Source organism: Penicillium canescens (assembly GCF_028828765.1).
Source record: "Penicillium canescens strain IBT 15451 chromosome Unknown utg000003l_segment0_segment0, whole genome shotgun sequence".
Taxonomy (NCBI): Eukaryota; Fungi; Ascomycota; class Eurotiomycetes; order Eurotiales; family Aspergillaceae; genus Penicillium; species Penicillium canescens.
In genome coordinates, this window is record NW_026703965.1 from 1,961,301 (window position 1) to 1,976,250 (window position 14,950).

The following is a 14,950-nucleotide window of genomic DNA, read 5'->3' on the forward strand; positions in this document are numbered from 1 at the left end:
TAGTTCAGTCTTGTCTCAAATCAAACATAGACCTTGGGCGTCATTTTGGGAAATTCACCTTTGCATAAGCAGTAGCAGTGTCCATTATCTGATCGTTGCCGGTATCGCTAGGTATTTCAATAGGTATCTCATTTAGCAGGCAGACGATATAGAAATTTATAGCCGCGATTTCCGCAGATCGACCACAAGCACCTCGCATGTACCCAAGCAATTTATCCTATCGACAAGGACCCCGTCAACTTAGTGTCAGCCCAGCGACCTAAATCAAAGTCCCCACAACACAAACCAGCTCAAAATGTCCAATAGCAGGCCAAACCCAATAATATTCGCACGCCAGCAAAGCACCCTTCCATAATGACCATATATGATACGCGCCAGAGCCAAAAGAACCGCTCCAGACCCGCAGTCCGTGCTATAGCGCAATGCGGGCCGCATTTAGTGCAGCGACAACACCGACAAGCTGGGTACAGTCGCCCAGCGCAGCGCTTACACATATGCACTATGTACCTTAGCGGTTTCAGAGTCACAGTGTAGAGCCATACTCTGAATATTATTAGCTGCATTCTTGCCATGGGGGCGTTTGCATACGCTTGTGGCTCTGGGGCTATACTAGGCCCCCAAGGGAGGATCGGCGAGTGGGAAATGGATTTTGGATGTCTTAAAGAGGGCTTGGGTCGGCACGGTTGTTCGAGAGTTTTGTGTGTGTGTTTATCACGAATTGTTGGGTTATGATGCTTTCTATGCTGTTTCTTTTATTTTTGTTTGTGCCTTTTGTTGCGGCTGATGATTGGGATGATTTTACGAATAATCTTGCTACGGATTTGGTATGTTGAAGTGTCGAGACAGGGATTTGGATTGGGTATATATGCTAACGTTTGAGCAAGGCACCGTTGATTACTCTATTTGGTGAACGACTTACGAAACAATTCCTTTCCGAGTCGATTAGTACATTGGACAATGTCATCTTCGCCCTTTCGCCGCTGGGGGTCTTGACTGCCGTGGTATCAGTGATCAGGATCTGCGGTAGCTCATCTCTTCGAGCGTTTGTGGGACGAGCACAGGAAGGTCCCGCTGAAGCAGAATGTGAACTCCTCCCCTGCGTCTCGGAGTCGACCTCGGAGCTCTTCAACGATGGCGGAATCACACGAGTCTTTGGCCGGCCTAAGATCGTGGAGATAGTCGTTTGGGAAGACGGTGACCCTAAGCTTGGAGAGAAAACGACGAAGGTTGGCAATTTGAAGGAAGCTCTCGTGGAGAAGACTTGGACTTGCGGAGGCAACCTTTCACCTAATCTGCTTCCTGAGCTAGATATACCGAATCTGTCGTTGAATAAGGGCATCAAGAGGAGAGACCAGTTTTGGTTTTATTGCGCTGCTGTTCTTGGGACTGCATTGCAGTTAGGTTGGTGATCTATTGTTTGAACCTAATTTTGGAAATGGATTAACCTAATATACTATAGGGTCCATTATGTTTGCTGCACTCACGGTATTCATGTGGCCGGAAACCTTCCAGAAGGATGATAAACCGGTAGCATCATATGCATTCCCATTCTATGTTATCGGGTCAACACTTTTATTCATTGGGATGTTCTTCTGCGCCTTTATTATGAAGCGATCATCAAAGGAATACTACTTGCAACCCCAAAAGACAAGCAAAATATACTGGCTACAGCCTGGAAAACAGAATGCAGACGATCAAGTCTTCCAGGCGTTTCTCACGACCAAAGAATACGGAGGGCCCTCTGCGACCGAGAACCTTTCTTATATCAAGTCTGTCAGGGACTACAGGTTCCGCAGGAAATATCTCCAAATATACTCAACTCTAGCATCGACGCTTCTAGGGTTTATATTCCAGTTCGTTGGACTGAGAGGTCTCCACGCCTCCGTGATCTTAGCCCAGCTAGGATCGACGTTCTTGATGGCCATTGTACGAACGATTCTCCGGACGGAGAGAATGGCACCAGAAGAGAACGAATTCCGAGACGAACAGAAACTCTTATCGTCCACACAACAGGAGCTGGATTGTTTTGCATTTCATCTTGAAAATGTTGACTCGTTCCATTTGCGCTTGCCTCCAGACAGACCGACAACCCTATCATCTCCCGGATACATCTCCCATCCAAGTTTGTGCCTAGCAAAACATTTGATTCATACAAGAGCTAGACTGGCCGAGCTCACGTCTAGCTCGAACCAGGAACTGACTGTTGCTTGGGATGATATGCCTATCCGCCAGGTCGCTCAGAATCTCGCAAGGGCAATCGAAATGACAATGGATTTGATGACTACGAGTTGGGAAATCGATCTAGGGAAGACGTTCATTTTCAACCTTTTCGCAGAATGCAGAACATCATCGCAGAGTTCTGACTCTGTGATCGAGTCATATTGCATGATTCTACTTCGAGGCAGCGATACACTGCGATGGAAGATTGATGTAAATGAACTTGAAGCCATTCTGGGGCTGTGGGTTTGGTCAATACAAAAGGCAAATGACAACACCCCTGACTTCAAACTTCACCGTCTGGTCGGACTTGGAAAGGATGATGCACAGAAAGAAGAAACAGATCTTTACTTCCAGAAGTGGATATTTCGTCAGACGGAGGCTACGATGGTTAACTCCGGGATGATGGACTTTTCATCTCAACTGTTCGGGTTTGCGTCCAATAAGCATAGCTATGATATGGATGCTCTCGCAGTTAGAGTAGACAGCAATCTGGAGATGATGGCCGCACAAGACATCTATATCCAATTTATGGGACAAGTCTTTGGTCATTTCAAAGAGCTTGGTGGGGATGTTGATATCGTCCCTGGACCTAACTCCTCGTTCCTGGCTCAAAACAGTCGAATCAACGAGTTAGTACAGTGTATTGAGACCTGCGATTTGGGCACACGCGAAGAAGCATTGCTCTGCATTGTTCCAACTTTGAATAGTCGCGGTCTTCTACCAGAACTTTCCGGGGATTCGATCAATGTTCGAAAGCGTACAATAGAATACATCGCCAGTGGAAAGTGGAAAGATGCTTTGAACTTAGTGACCTGGCTTTGCCAAAGATCAAATTCGCATGAGTTTGAGCGGTCTGTTTACGAGCTTGGATACCTTTGTTGCCAGGCTATACTCGAAGGAGACGACAATGGCCGCCATGAAGGCTCCAAACATATGTGTGAGCTTTTACAATCTGACTTGAGGGCTCGTTTCTTCCAGTCTAAAGGAGCTAAGCGTCCCGTTGGCTGGATAAACTCCTCAAACCACAAGGAGTGGTGGAAGTCATTTTCCAAACAGCTTGGGTGGATTGCATGGCATGCGTGCAGAAATTTATCAGCCTCAAACTGGATGCAGCCATATTTCGAGGCTTTGGGTGCGTCTGAGCACTTATCTCCTTCTTGTGGAGCTGGCATACAGGATAGCGATACAGAAAAAGGCATTCGCACTTTGCAACAATGGTTAACTTATCCCACCATGGAGATTGAGATTGATCGGGATGTTCCTGGATACGACGATGAGCTGGCGTTTAAATGGGCTCTCTCTAACCAAAATCATGCTCTTCTGTACTGGTTCTTGGTTAAATGGACAGAAATGAGCAAGGATCTCCCATCTCTGGCTCACGCTGCATATTTGTTCGCCGCAAAGAACCATTCTGAATGGGCGATTCAAGTTCTCCGTCGACGTGGTGCCGACATCGAAGCAGAGAACTTCGAGCACCACTCGGTCATGATAAAACTCGTTCTTGATCAGGACTTAACAGGTATTCAAACGATGTTGGCAAATGGAGCTTCTATCAATGGGAAGTCCAAAACAGACAAGATGGGACCTTTAGAGGTCGCTGCTGAACAAGGGCATAATGACACCATCAGCCTTCTCCTGGACCATGGAGCAGAGATTGACTGCTCGAGGAAGGGAAAGTACTCAGCACTATGGTGGGCGACTGTTGAGCAAAGACTCGAGACAGTTAGCCTTCTTCTTGGGCGTGGCGCCGACATCAATACGATCGGTCTGGGGTACATGTCGCCGCTTTACTCCGCAGTCCTCAACCAGCATGTCCAGATGGTCGACTTACTTATACAACATGGAGCAAAGTTGAATACCCAGAATGATCAAGGCCAAACCCCTGTGATGTTAGCATCAACTGAGCCGTCGATCGAGATTGTTCGCCTGTTATTAGGGGCAGGGGCTGATACAAAGCTTCAAGACTATGGCGGACGCACTGCTTTGGATTTAGCTCGTATTCATGGTTGTACGGAGGCTATCGTTCTTTTAGAAGCAGCGATGCAAAGCTAGATCCTCATTGTATAGTTATGTTTTTCGTCTACCTCACGTTAACAGTTCAGTACGTGACCTCCACGGGATTTGGTAGACATAAATGTTCTCATACTATATGTAGCTTTGCATGCAGGTACCCTGTACAATATGTTTACATGCATATTATACGTTAATTCACACCGCGAGGGATTTTAGAGAATATCATTTCCATCAGTGTTACTATTCTTAACTCATGCCAACGTTCCTGACATGATTGGAGCAAAATTAGCGTTAAAGTGGCATTTTCGAAAGGGGCATTAGCGAAAACGGCCATAAAGGTTGTGCAGTTCAGTAGTGATAGATGTGGCCAATGGTGATCGCTACCTGCGTTTTACTTTGGTGGACCCTCCCTCAAGTCGCGCAAGTGCAACCAACGCCTAAGCGCCCGGATGGGATAATCGTGCAGTAGTCAATTGTGATTCGGGAGCAGCTGATCGACAGCCAATGTGAGAGGCCTTTCACTCAGCTGACTACTTGGCTAATCAGTCCAAGCCCGTTTAGCTCCAATAATAGCCAAGGAGCTCTTGGTGCGGAGGAGCATGATTTCTTTAAAAAGGAGGATGGTCCATAACCCCCTCGTTTTGCAAATTTCTTCTTGTCTACTCCAAATCCACCTCTAGGCAAGCGCTCACACATTGTCTACTGATTCGACAAGACAATTTGCATTGCCTAGTTTGAGACACCAATTGTTGGTTGGCTTGCCCTACCCCGCAGCATCTGTGGCCAATACCGTGAGTGTTTTCAGCTGCAACTGGAATTGAAGCTATTCTTACCGGGGAAAGTATTCGTGTTAGCAGACCCAGGCGTTCTTCTACTTGGAATAGTCGGCCTTCACCTCAGTCACTATGTCGCAACCAAACCAATTTGCTCCTCCCCCAATGTCGGGTAGGTCGATCTATACAATTTGCAATTCAATTCCCAGCACTAACTTCTTTGAATCTATAGCCCCGGCACATGTGACAAGTAAGTTTCCGTCTCTAGCTAATGGCCCCAAGTACTCATGATCTCAGCATTCCAACAGTCTCAACAACAACACCCCGGTTACGCACCCCCAAACTTCAGCTATCCGCCACCGCCAAAACAAGGAACTCCTTCAAATGGAGGATATCCACTCCCGCCATCTTCTATTAGTCCACCTAGCACAAGTCCGCCACTGGTCCAAACGGGAATTTCGCAAACATATCCTCCCCCTCCCTCAGGTACCCCACCCGCATTCAGCCCACCACATAGTGACTTCCCTAATCAAAATGGGTTGGGCCGACTTTCGATATCATCTCAATCCCACCCAAGGGGGATGACGGAAAAGGTCCCGGGAGGCGCACCTCCGCCTGGGGAGTTCATGGGAGCTAAAGCAACCTACGAGGACGACGTTGGAACCTTCAACGGAGGCAGTTACAGAATCAGCCACCGGGATTCCAACTCTCTTTTGACATTACAGCTCGCCATGGGTTGTCCTCTTACTGCAAGACCAGGTAAGAACAAGCCCGATAGTGAAGTGGATGCGACACAGACGTGTTGAGCTCGTTAGCCTACATGTATTGACACCTTCTGACGCTGTACAGGTGTGATGATTGCCATGTCCACTACCATGACACTGAGGGGATCTATCTCAATTGGGTGGAAAAAGCTAATTGCAGGTGGTGAGATGTCCATGTCGAAGTACACTGGACCGGGCGAGCTTCTCCTTGCTCCCTCTGTACTTGGTGACCTCATTGTCCTTCGGTTGGACGGCACGACAAAGTGGAAGATTGGTAGAGATGCTTTTGTCGCTTGTACCAGTGGTGTTGATCATGAGTATAAAGCCCAAAGTCTCTCAAAGGCTATCTTCTCCGGTGAAGGGCTTTTCATCTACAAGATTGAGGGAACCGGTCTTCTTTGGCTGCAGAGTTTCGGGGCCATCATCAAAAAGGATGTATGTATAGACTATTTCCCGACAAACTGGGTCCTCTTGCTAATGTGTCTCGGTGTTCAGCTTGTGGAAGGAGAGAAATACTACATCGACAATGGTCACCTTGTTGCATGGAACTGTAATTATAAGATCGAGCGTGTCGCTTCTGGTGGTATCATCTCCGGTTATGGTTCTGGTGAGGGTCTTGCCTGCAAGTTTGAAGGACCTGGAACTGTTTATCTCCAAACAAGAAACTTGAACGCCTTTGCTACCCAGATGAAGATCAGTACCGCCAGTGGCTGATCGTGGCGTATGGCGTGCCTTTCAGATTGGAATCTGGCATTATGACTTTGTTGTTATCAATGCATCAAGCGCAACTACCATTGTACCATCGCGAGCAGGTCTCCATGTTATACCAATTTGTTCAAGTAGGAGGCAGATGCGATTGCTATATATACTATTTCATTCCATGAAAACTTTTCCTTCTGTTGTGGTGTCTCTATCTTCCAACGCTCCTGGTATAAGTAATAATGCTAATGCCCCAGCTGCGTCGTGGTTTAATGAAACTCCGCTCGCCGTATACCACCGACTGGAATGCATAGCTACCTTGCAGATTAGATCTTATTTGTGCCTATTACAAGTAGAACATTCCGACTATGTTCCGTAGCAAATCATATAGTCTTTCTCTCTCTTTGTTCTATCAATCATAAATAGGCAGTGTTAACCCCACTACCATACACTCTTTCCCATCTCCATAATTTCCCGGCTGTCTTCTCTGACTTATATAAGCCTGAAGAGTCGCTGCAATTATATATTTAATCGTGGTATTACTAGCATGAAGATGTGTACTCAACCAGGAAACCCTCACATCATTTCTCACCATCTACATCAAGCTCGGAGATACTCTTCATCTTCACTCCTGGGATACCTGCGCCGCCGGAGCATGCGCCATCTACTGTATAGAACAAACCCGGCGGCTCTACATATGTGCCAACTCGAATCTGGCTTTGCACAAAGTTATAGTACTTACTTCCTACCCCAGGAACTGATTTGGTGAGTATACCAACGATGCTAGCCTGGACAACACATGTTCCAAATAGCCTACAAGGGCATGAACAGCGCGATTGCTGCGAACGGGTACGACCTTGCTATTGGGATGATTAAGGAGGCGCAATCCAAGATCTTTCTCATCATCGAATTTTGACATTATCATTGCAATTGACGGCAGCTCATTTAGTTAGAACTTTTATCCGCAAAGTATCGAAAATCATATGCGATGCCAAACAGTCAGTGGAGAAAATATGTAGTGATATCAGTCCATTCATTTTAAACCTTTTCTATCCTTGAAATCGTTTCCTCATCTCAAACCCCAGCGGCAAAGATCCAGTGCCGGAGCTCTGTTCTCTTCCGTTAAGGTACTAGTAAGTGACACGCATAAAGAATAGATAATAACAAATCCTTCCTCCGCGAAATGCCCGAAAGCTCCATGAGTCGTTTAACCCACACGCTTTCTGCGGCCAATCTGGGAACGGAAACCGGCCTTGATAGCGGCGACGGAACGGCGAGATCCACAGGAGTTGCAAGTGACGAAGTACAGACGGTTCTCACCCTTGCTGAGCTCGGTGTCGGGGCTGCGGCAGGTCTTGCAGGTAACGTATTCAACTATGTAGATGTTAGCACGGGATCGTAGATGTGACTTGGAGCCGGGAAACATACCAATGTAACGACGGAGAACAGACTCGATACCCTTCTGTTGGAATCGACCCTTAATGACGAGACGACGGCTACCGTCGACACTACCGCTTGTACCCAATTCGGCGAACAGGAACTGCGTGACGTGGTCTTCGGAACGCTTCATACGCTTGCAAATCTCGGCGATGTTGGCGAAGACGGTACGACGGTTTCCTTCACGCAGACACTGGGGAGGAGGAATCTTGTAGGACTTGGAGCCGCTGGACAGGAGGTCGGGGTGGTGGCTCTCGATGAGGGAGAAGAAGCGCGAAATGAGGAGCGAGTAGGGGATGGCTTGTGTTGCGTCATGTTGCCAGATGCCAGTGCCGGCCTCACGGTCACCCTCGGGGATTTCCTCGGGCTGTTCCTCACCAGCATCCTCTGTGATACCGGCCTCGGCGAGCTTGGCCTCGAAGTCATCGGGGTCGACCTTGGACTTGGACTTGGAGGAGCTCTTCTTCTTTTTCTTCATGGTGGACGGGTCGAACTCGCCCTCGGCCGCGGGGGCCTCTCCGTCCTCACCATCGGCGGTCTTGGACTTCTTCGTCTTCTTCTTTTTGAGAGACCCTTGAACATGTCGGTCACCTCGTCGACTTCCTTGTCTGCATTGTGTTGTATGTTAGTGGGGTGTGAACCAAGGCAACTGGAATCCAGATCGGGGAGTTGCTGCGTACCGGCTGGCTTCTCGGCCGGAGGAGCGTCCGTGACTTGACCGTTGGTATCCATGATGACCGATCCTTCGCTGAATGCGACCGACTTGCGTTGCTTAGTTTCGATTTCCTGGCGGAGCAAGAAGCGGTGTTAGTTCTGTGAAAAATGTAGAGAAATGAGGAAGAGTCTGCTCTGGATTTTTCAAGCAAAAAATACCAGACTGGATCTCTAGGCGCAAAGGGGTGGGTTCTCTGAACGGTGACGGAGGGGTCGATATTGTGCAGACTCAAAGAAAATGTGGGAGGGTCGGCAAAAAGACAAAAGAAAGTGTGACTTACGGCGTCCGCCATACTTTTGGGCCTCAAAGATTCAATTCACTCCACCACACACTGTAGAGGAACTTGAGGATTGGATATTCGAATAGCTTGAGGTTCTATAGAGGCAAACTCGCTGAAATTGATACTGAGGCGATGCGTTATCAGACACGTGACTATGAGTCAGGTCACGTGCAATCGGAGGTCAACAGTCCAGTAAGGCACCGCCGGTCGTCTCATTTACACAGCAGTAGGCAGGCCGCTGCTTGATCAGTCTTCCTTTCCTTTTCCCTTTCAGATCTAATATCAGAATACGCTCCGATGTCGTCACCTTCTCCAGCTGGATCGAATCCCTCGTTCTCGATGTCCGCATACATGGTCCCCTCCAGACAGAACTCATACTCCGAGTCGGACGATGAGATTGCCTCTCTTCCTTCCGAGTCTACAACCGACTCCGACCTCGACACCCTATCCGATGACTTCTCCGATGCCGAGGCAGAATGGCAAGAAAGTATTGAGCAACTGGAGCTGCTTCTGAGCATGGTCCTGGTACCTTTTATCGGGAAATACCTAGGGCGACGATGCGCATATTGGAGTACGTGGAACTGAACGGCAATACTGGTCTTGTAGCAGCTCATACTGACTGATTGACTTCTAGGTTGGACGCGATTTATGCAGTGGAAATACCCGGTTGAGGTGGTAATAAAGAACCCAGCTGCCTTCAAGGCAGCGGGTGTCATCGAGGCGGCTGCCACTCTATGATCTCCATCATACCAATAATTTCACCTTCAACCTTTGCATCTTGCTGCTTTGCTGCGGCATATTCGACCCTCAGCTTCCAGCGTTCAACCTCCTTTCCAAAACCGACCCGGCTTATTTTCGTGGACCCTGCAACATACCAACAAACAGAACGGCCGGCATAGAATTCCTTCTGTCCCGCAACAAATGTCAACTCCCATATGGATCTCAAGTAGTTTTACACAGCGTGGAAATGAATTCCAGGACTACATCTAGGATCATTCAATGGTGGGATACATAGACGGGCCATGTCCATATCTTGAATATCTCAAGAATTTGGAAGTCGTCCATCCGATCATGTGTCTGATCTCCTGTCATCTAAGGCTACTTTATACCCAATCAATTCAACGCTCATCGAAATAAATTCACTTTATCCGTCTCCCGTAGAAGCATTGCGCGAGGATGGAATTCGATTCCAAATTACTCTATGCGGTCTACCCACCGCAAAAATGACACAGCGGAATCAATCATATCCACAGTAGTTTGCCGCACGCTGAGTATCGCGCATAGCCAAGTGTCCACTTCACGGCAAGCCTGGTAAGTGGGCAGAGTGAAGAAACCCGGTGCGGAACCACCTCTATATGACTGCAGTAGAGGGATAGATGGGGCTCATGTTATGATAGAAAGTTGCTGAACTAAAGGGGACTCATATGATTGGAGTGTGATCGCCATGTCGATTTAATGGAACTATATCATGGAATCATAGAACCAGTCCTCGTGCCTCCCATAAACTGACAGGGCTTGATGCTTGCTATGCATGAACTCAGCCACAAGGCCAATATTTTTTTTATTTTCGAGTACATGCAGGGTTAATACAATTTGTTCTGCCGCCAAAAGCCAAATAAAGCCGGGCCTTGATCTCGGTCCAATGTGCGCGAAGTCGGGACGTGCGATTGTGGAATGTTGTACCCAGTCAACCAGGGCAAAAATCGGTTTTGATCAAAATCTCTATCATTTTGAGGCAGCTCATCTCGATGGTTGACTCCTAAGAGTCCTGTGCCAACCCTGTCCTGCTTGATGTTTTGAGCGAGGGGTGGATGAGGTATTTGATCTGTCTTCACAACTTGAACAGGGATCGCACTGCTCCTACGTTGCGCTGATTTGGGAGAACCAAGTAAATCAACAGGTTCATTGAATCTTGATGAGCCGAAGAGGATGGGCAGCTCGAGTTCATCCGGGACAAATTCTTGTCCTGCAGCTTCAGGGTGGAGGATGGAGTAGTAAGCGGCGTCCAGTGTTTCATAGAACAAGTCGTCATCTGTGACGCAGTACAATTTATCCAGATCAAAAACAGGCGCATTCGTTGACAAGCCATCCTGTGAAAACGTACAGAGATGCTCATTTGTTAACTCAAGAGCCAGAGGCAGGCTTAGGCGGTTTTCCATCAAGACATCCGAGGTTTTGCGGTCGTCGATAGCCTGCAACGAAAAGTCAAGGGCATATTGCTCTTGTGTTTGATGTTGGTCAGTCTTCTTCTCTTCGAGAACTGAGTGTCGCAGTTCAAATGAATCACTATGCACTCCACAGGAAGGTTCAGGTGCGTCTCTTGGATTTGGATACGCCTGAAGCCTCTCGTTGGTATCAGCACAAACAAACCCCAGTTGGGGTGGTGTAATAATTTTAGGAAATGAATGTAATGCTTGTTCCACAGAGCCTTCGTCCCTTGATTTGGGTCTGGGCGACGATTGTTGCTTGTTGTCAGTCTCTGTCGACCAAGATGCTTTTCGCTCTTCCAAAAGCACCCAAAGCTCAGAGAGGCTCCAATGTCTGAACGTTGCGAGTTTATCAGAGGCAACACCAGAGATAGTTTTTGGGTCCAAGTCAGTATGCAGAAGTTTGAGCAGGTATTGTTGCAGAGGAAGGTCATTGAGGGTATCGTGGGCTTTGCTTTCGGGCCAGGGATACGGAGGAGAGGACGAGTTCTCGGACACCTCACCTTTTCCGAGTCGAATGCTTGGAGAGGCGCATAAAGAGTGCTTGGAGCCCAGTGGGATCTTGTTTGGGGATGCAACGGCAAACGAGGACAGTGAGGTGGGAGAGACGTCGACTTGTTCCCTTAAGCCGAGAAATGATTTGCTGGCCTGTACCAAAGCATTCTTCGATACATCCTTTGAATGTGAATATAACAACGTATTCAATTGACTCCGTTTCGCATGTTGCACACACGGAGTATGTTCAGGGGCCTCTAGCGTTGGCTCCGGGCTGATGTTTTTTCTCCGTGATAAAAAGTTCATTTCGGAAAAAGCCAAGTCAGACTCTGCTGCGTTCCTCTTAGGGCTCTTCCTGTGAACATCTCTCGAGATATCAATCGAAGGTCGGTTTGTGGGGTGTTCAGCCGCTGAAGACGTCTTTCCCTTGTTGAAGATGCCCAAATTGGCTTGATTGGGAATCTGGTTTAGAACAGGTCAGATCTAATCAAACTAGACAGACTGCAAGTTTGTACACACCGTCAATCTATTTCCAGTGACATTGACAGCCTGGAAATCGTTCAACGTATGCTTTCTGCCACGTCCATTCTTGGCCCTGCCTTTGCAAGCGTGTGGTCGAGACCCTGCAGCTGATGGCGCTTTGTACTCGTAATGGTCATCGCGGGTCTTGTGTCTGGGCTGTCGCTCATAGTTATGCCGTGCTCTCTTGCTGCGACCTTCGTCTCGTGTGGGACTTTGTGGGGTAGGGGATGTTCTGGATTGATCAAGATGACCAACACTCCGTTTTTTGCCTGTCGAACGACGAATCCCACGCAAGGCTCCGGGTGATTCCAGTGGTATTAGAGGAATGCCAGTCATTACTGCCGCGCCTGCCCCCTGCTGTTTCTTCTCTGGTGTTTTGTTAGTGAGTGCTTCACTATTTGAACGAAATCGGTCACCAGCTGTATTCCGATGGCCACGTCGATCCTGTTCTTGCACTGTAGAAAGCCACTGATAAATTGGCCCTCGATCTTCCTCCATGGAGGCGGTGTTCGCTATTGGAATGGGTCTTGGGCATTCGAAAAAAAAAGATTGGAAGTATGAAGTTGGTAGTTGGCATAGAGTAGGGAGGGTCACCGCCGAAGAAAGCACGACCCAAAAGATATCCCTCTCATCCTCCCACCTCCATAATCCAATGTCCATCTTCCATCATTCATAGCTCAGCCATCGTTCCATTTTCATGTGAAGAGCTGGGCTATGCCTGAGGCACCCCAACTCGGCCGTGATGTCCTAGGGCTCAAGGCCACCAGTCCAAACACAGCTGCAGACAGTCTATAGACTTCCATGTGCCGATCGCCATATGTCGGAAGTCTTCCGACATTTACGGTCCAAGCCGCATGTGGGCCCACAGGGCACTGCCCCTCTGACCGGATGCACATACACGACTTCCACGATGATCATAGCCAAAGCTGACAGGGCCAGACCCATGTACTCAATACATGTGGCCAGATCATCAGCCCGTTGCAGTAGGGTCCTGAATAAGAAGGAAATATTGAATAAGCATGCATATGGGCCAATGATGCACCTGCGAGGTACTGGAGACCTGCCAAAATATTATGGTGCACGGAGACCCCGCGCAGCCCGAGCTGGATACCTTGGCACATGGGGCGGCTTATCTCTCGTTTTGTGCGAGATGTTTAAGATGTACGAGGCTTGAACAGAATTCAGTGGTTGTCGATCCGGTCCTACAGAACCCAACCCTTTGTCCACGACCAGTAGAGTGGAATGAGGGGAAGTCAAAGTTCACATCAGCCGTTTCCTTTTAGTGCGTCAATCCTTTAGTGAAACGGAGCCTCGGGAATCCTCTGATTGACTGGTTGACTGCACACTTCGAAGACAGCCCGACGGGACCCGCAAATCAATCAGCTGAAGGTTCAAGCCAGCGGGACTAGCAGCATGTTGGTGGGGGGAGTTATCTTTGTAGCATCCCCCCACTTTGACTTCTCTTCCCGTTGGCTAGAGTTGGACTTTCTCCCGATGGGAAAGCTCATAGGAAAGACACAGTAAGCAGCATATTGCGCAGTGCACACTCGCCATTGGTGTCCGGCCCGTGCAAAATTCCCAGAGTTGTGGGAGCCCTAACGCAGTGTGATTGTTACACGGGACTGCTGACTCGCCTGACAACCACTAGGATCTCCCTGTCAATTCACTACCCCGACGACTTCTGATTTTGACCACGACCTCTCGTGAATCATCTCTGCTTTTCACCTTTCATCTTTGCCTTTGGACTGATACTGTCCAAGCGTGACTTCTGATCCATATTCCATAAAAAAGCACCATCATGTCTAAGCTCTTCATTCAGTACGTGTACTTTGTCACAAGAGCCAGCATGTGCTCGCCATAGCAAGTCTAACAGTTATTCAGCGGCCTTTCCTGGCACACAAACGATGAGGCTCTGCGAGAAGGATTTCAGCAATTCGGGGAGATCCAAGAGGCTGTGAGTTCTAATTTGCTCCGCTCGTCCGCCATAAGTTTCAACTGACCCCGCCGCCTACAGATCGTCGTGAAAGACCGCGCGACTTTGCGCAGTCGTGGATTTGGCTTTGTTCGATTTGCCAATGAGGCTGATGCAGAGGCCGCAATGAATGCGATGAACAATCAGGAGTAAGACTATGATTCCATCTCATTTTTACTACAAGCGCAGAGTTTTGACGGTTAATAGATTCGATGGACGTACTATTCGTGTTGACAAAGCCTTTGACCGACCCCAACGCCCCGAAGGTGGCTTCCAGGGTCGTGGTGGATATAATTCGCAACCTCCATCTGGATACCAGGGCGGTGGTGGCTACAATGCTGGCGGGTACAACAACGGGGGCGGCTATAACGGGGGCGGGTACAACCGTGGTTACAACAACAACAACAACAACAGCAACAATTACCCCCAAGTGGTCCTGCCGGATACGGCGCTGGCGGCCACGGTGGCTACGGTACGGTTTACAGATTTTTCCATCGTTACGTTGTTTCCTGACAATTCTTCATAGGCGGCGGCCCCAACACTGGATATGGCGGCGGCGGTGGTGAGCAATAATTTCCTCACGGATCGTTGCAACATCGGGGTGACTGACTTGTCAAGGGTGGCGCAACAACAACATGGAGCAAGCACCCCAAGACGGCCATCACACTCAGTAGATGGTCAGCTTTTCATTTGACTTAGCTCTTCATCCGCGGTACCTCCTAAAATAAGGCACAAATTACAACGGCTCAAGCGCGATGCACCTTGGACTTCGAACTTAAGGGTGTCCATTTTTGTTTGCTTTTTCTCTTTCCCGCTCTTGGCATGCAATGGGAGGAAATACGGGATTCTAGCT

General features: G+C 48.5%; 6 protein-coding genes across 6 annotated transcripts; 4 read left to right on the plus strand and 2 right to left on the minus strand.

Moving 5' to 3' along the window:
• Positions 1 to 728: 728 nt before the first annotated feature.
• On the plus strand, positions 729 to 4,272 carry N7446_004183 (ankyrin repeat domain-containing protein; the record flags this gene model as incomplete). The annotated part of the gene is made up of 3 exons (XM_058512932.1): positions 729 to 824; positions 885 to 1,401; positions 1,460 to 4,272. The coding sequence occupies 3 exons, from the start codon at positions 729 to 731 to the stop codon at positions 4,270 to 4,272; spliced, it is 3,426 nt and encodes a 1,141-aa protein (XP_058374261.1).
• An 866-nt stretch (positions 4,273 to 5,138) lies between these two features.
• Positions 5,139 to 6,484, plus strand: N7446_004184 (AIM24 family protein; the record flags this gene model as incomplete). The annotated part of the gene is made up of 5 exons (XM_058512933.1): positions 5,139 to 5,178; positions 5,239 to 5,256; positions 5,304 to 5,765; positions 5,856 to 6,205; positions 6,266 to 6,484. 5 exons carry the CDS (start codon positions 5,139 to 5,141, stop codon positions 6,482 to 6,484), a joined length of 1,089 nt encoding a protein of 362 aa, XP_058374262.1.
• Positions 6,485 to 7,676: 1,192 nt separating this feature from the next.
• Positions 7,677 to 8,913, minus strand: N7446_004185 (translation initiation factor eIF2 subunit beta; the record flags this gene model as incomplete). The annotated part of the gene is made up of 4 exons (XM_058512934.1): positions 7,677 to 7,843; positions 7,898 to 8,479; positions 8,587 to 8,692; positions 8,902 to 8,913. 4 exons carry the CDS (start codon positions 8,911 to 8,913, stop codon positions 7,677 to 7,679), a joined length of 867 nt encoding a protein of 288 aa, XP_058374263.1.
• Positions 8,914 to 9,198: 285 nt separating this feature from the next.
• N7446_004186 (uncharacterized protein) lies at positions 9,199 to 9,639 on the plus strand (the record flags this gene model as incomplete). Its single annotated transcript, XM_058512935.1, has 2 exons — positions 9,199 to 9,472; positions 9,536 to 9,639. 2 exons carry the CDS (start codon positions 9,199 to 9,201, stop codon positions 9,637 to 9,639), a joined length of 378 nt encoding a protein of 125 aa, XP_058374264.1.
• An 845-nt stretch (positions 9,640 to 10,484) lies between these two features.
• On the minus strand, positions 10,485 to 12,623 carry N7446_004187 (uncharacterized protein; the record flags this gene model as incomplete). Its single annotated transcript, XM_058512936.1, has 3 exons — positions 10,485 to 12,065; positions 12,123 to 12,493; positions 12,542 to 12,623. The coding sequence occupies 3 exons, from the start codon at positions 12,621 to 12,623 to the stop codon at positions 10,485 to 10,487; spliced, it is 2,034 nt and encodes a 677-aa protein (XP_058374265.1).
• Positions 12,624 to 13,923: 1,300 nt separating this feature from the next.
• Positions 13,924 to 14,796, plus strand: N7446_004188 (RNA recognition motif domain-containing protein; the record flags this gene model as incomplete). Its single annotated transcript, XM_058512937.1, has 6 exons — positions 13,924 to 13,943; positions 14,007 to 14,079; positions 14,140 to 14,246; positions 14,305 to 14,569; positions 14,624 to 14,659; positions 14,716 to 14,796. The coding sequence occupies 6 exons, from the start codon at positions 13,924 to 13,926 to the stop codon at positions 14,794 to 14,796; spliced, it is 582 nt and encodes a 193-aa protein (XP_058374266.1).
• Between the last annotated feature and the right edge of the window lie 154 nt (positions 14,797 to 14,950).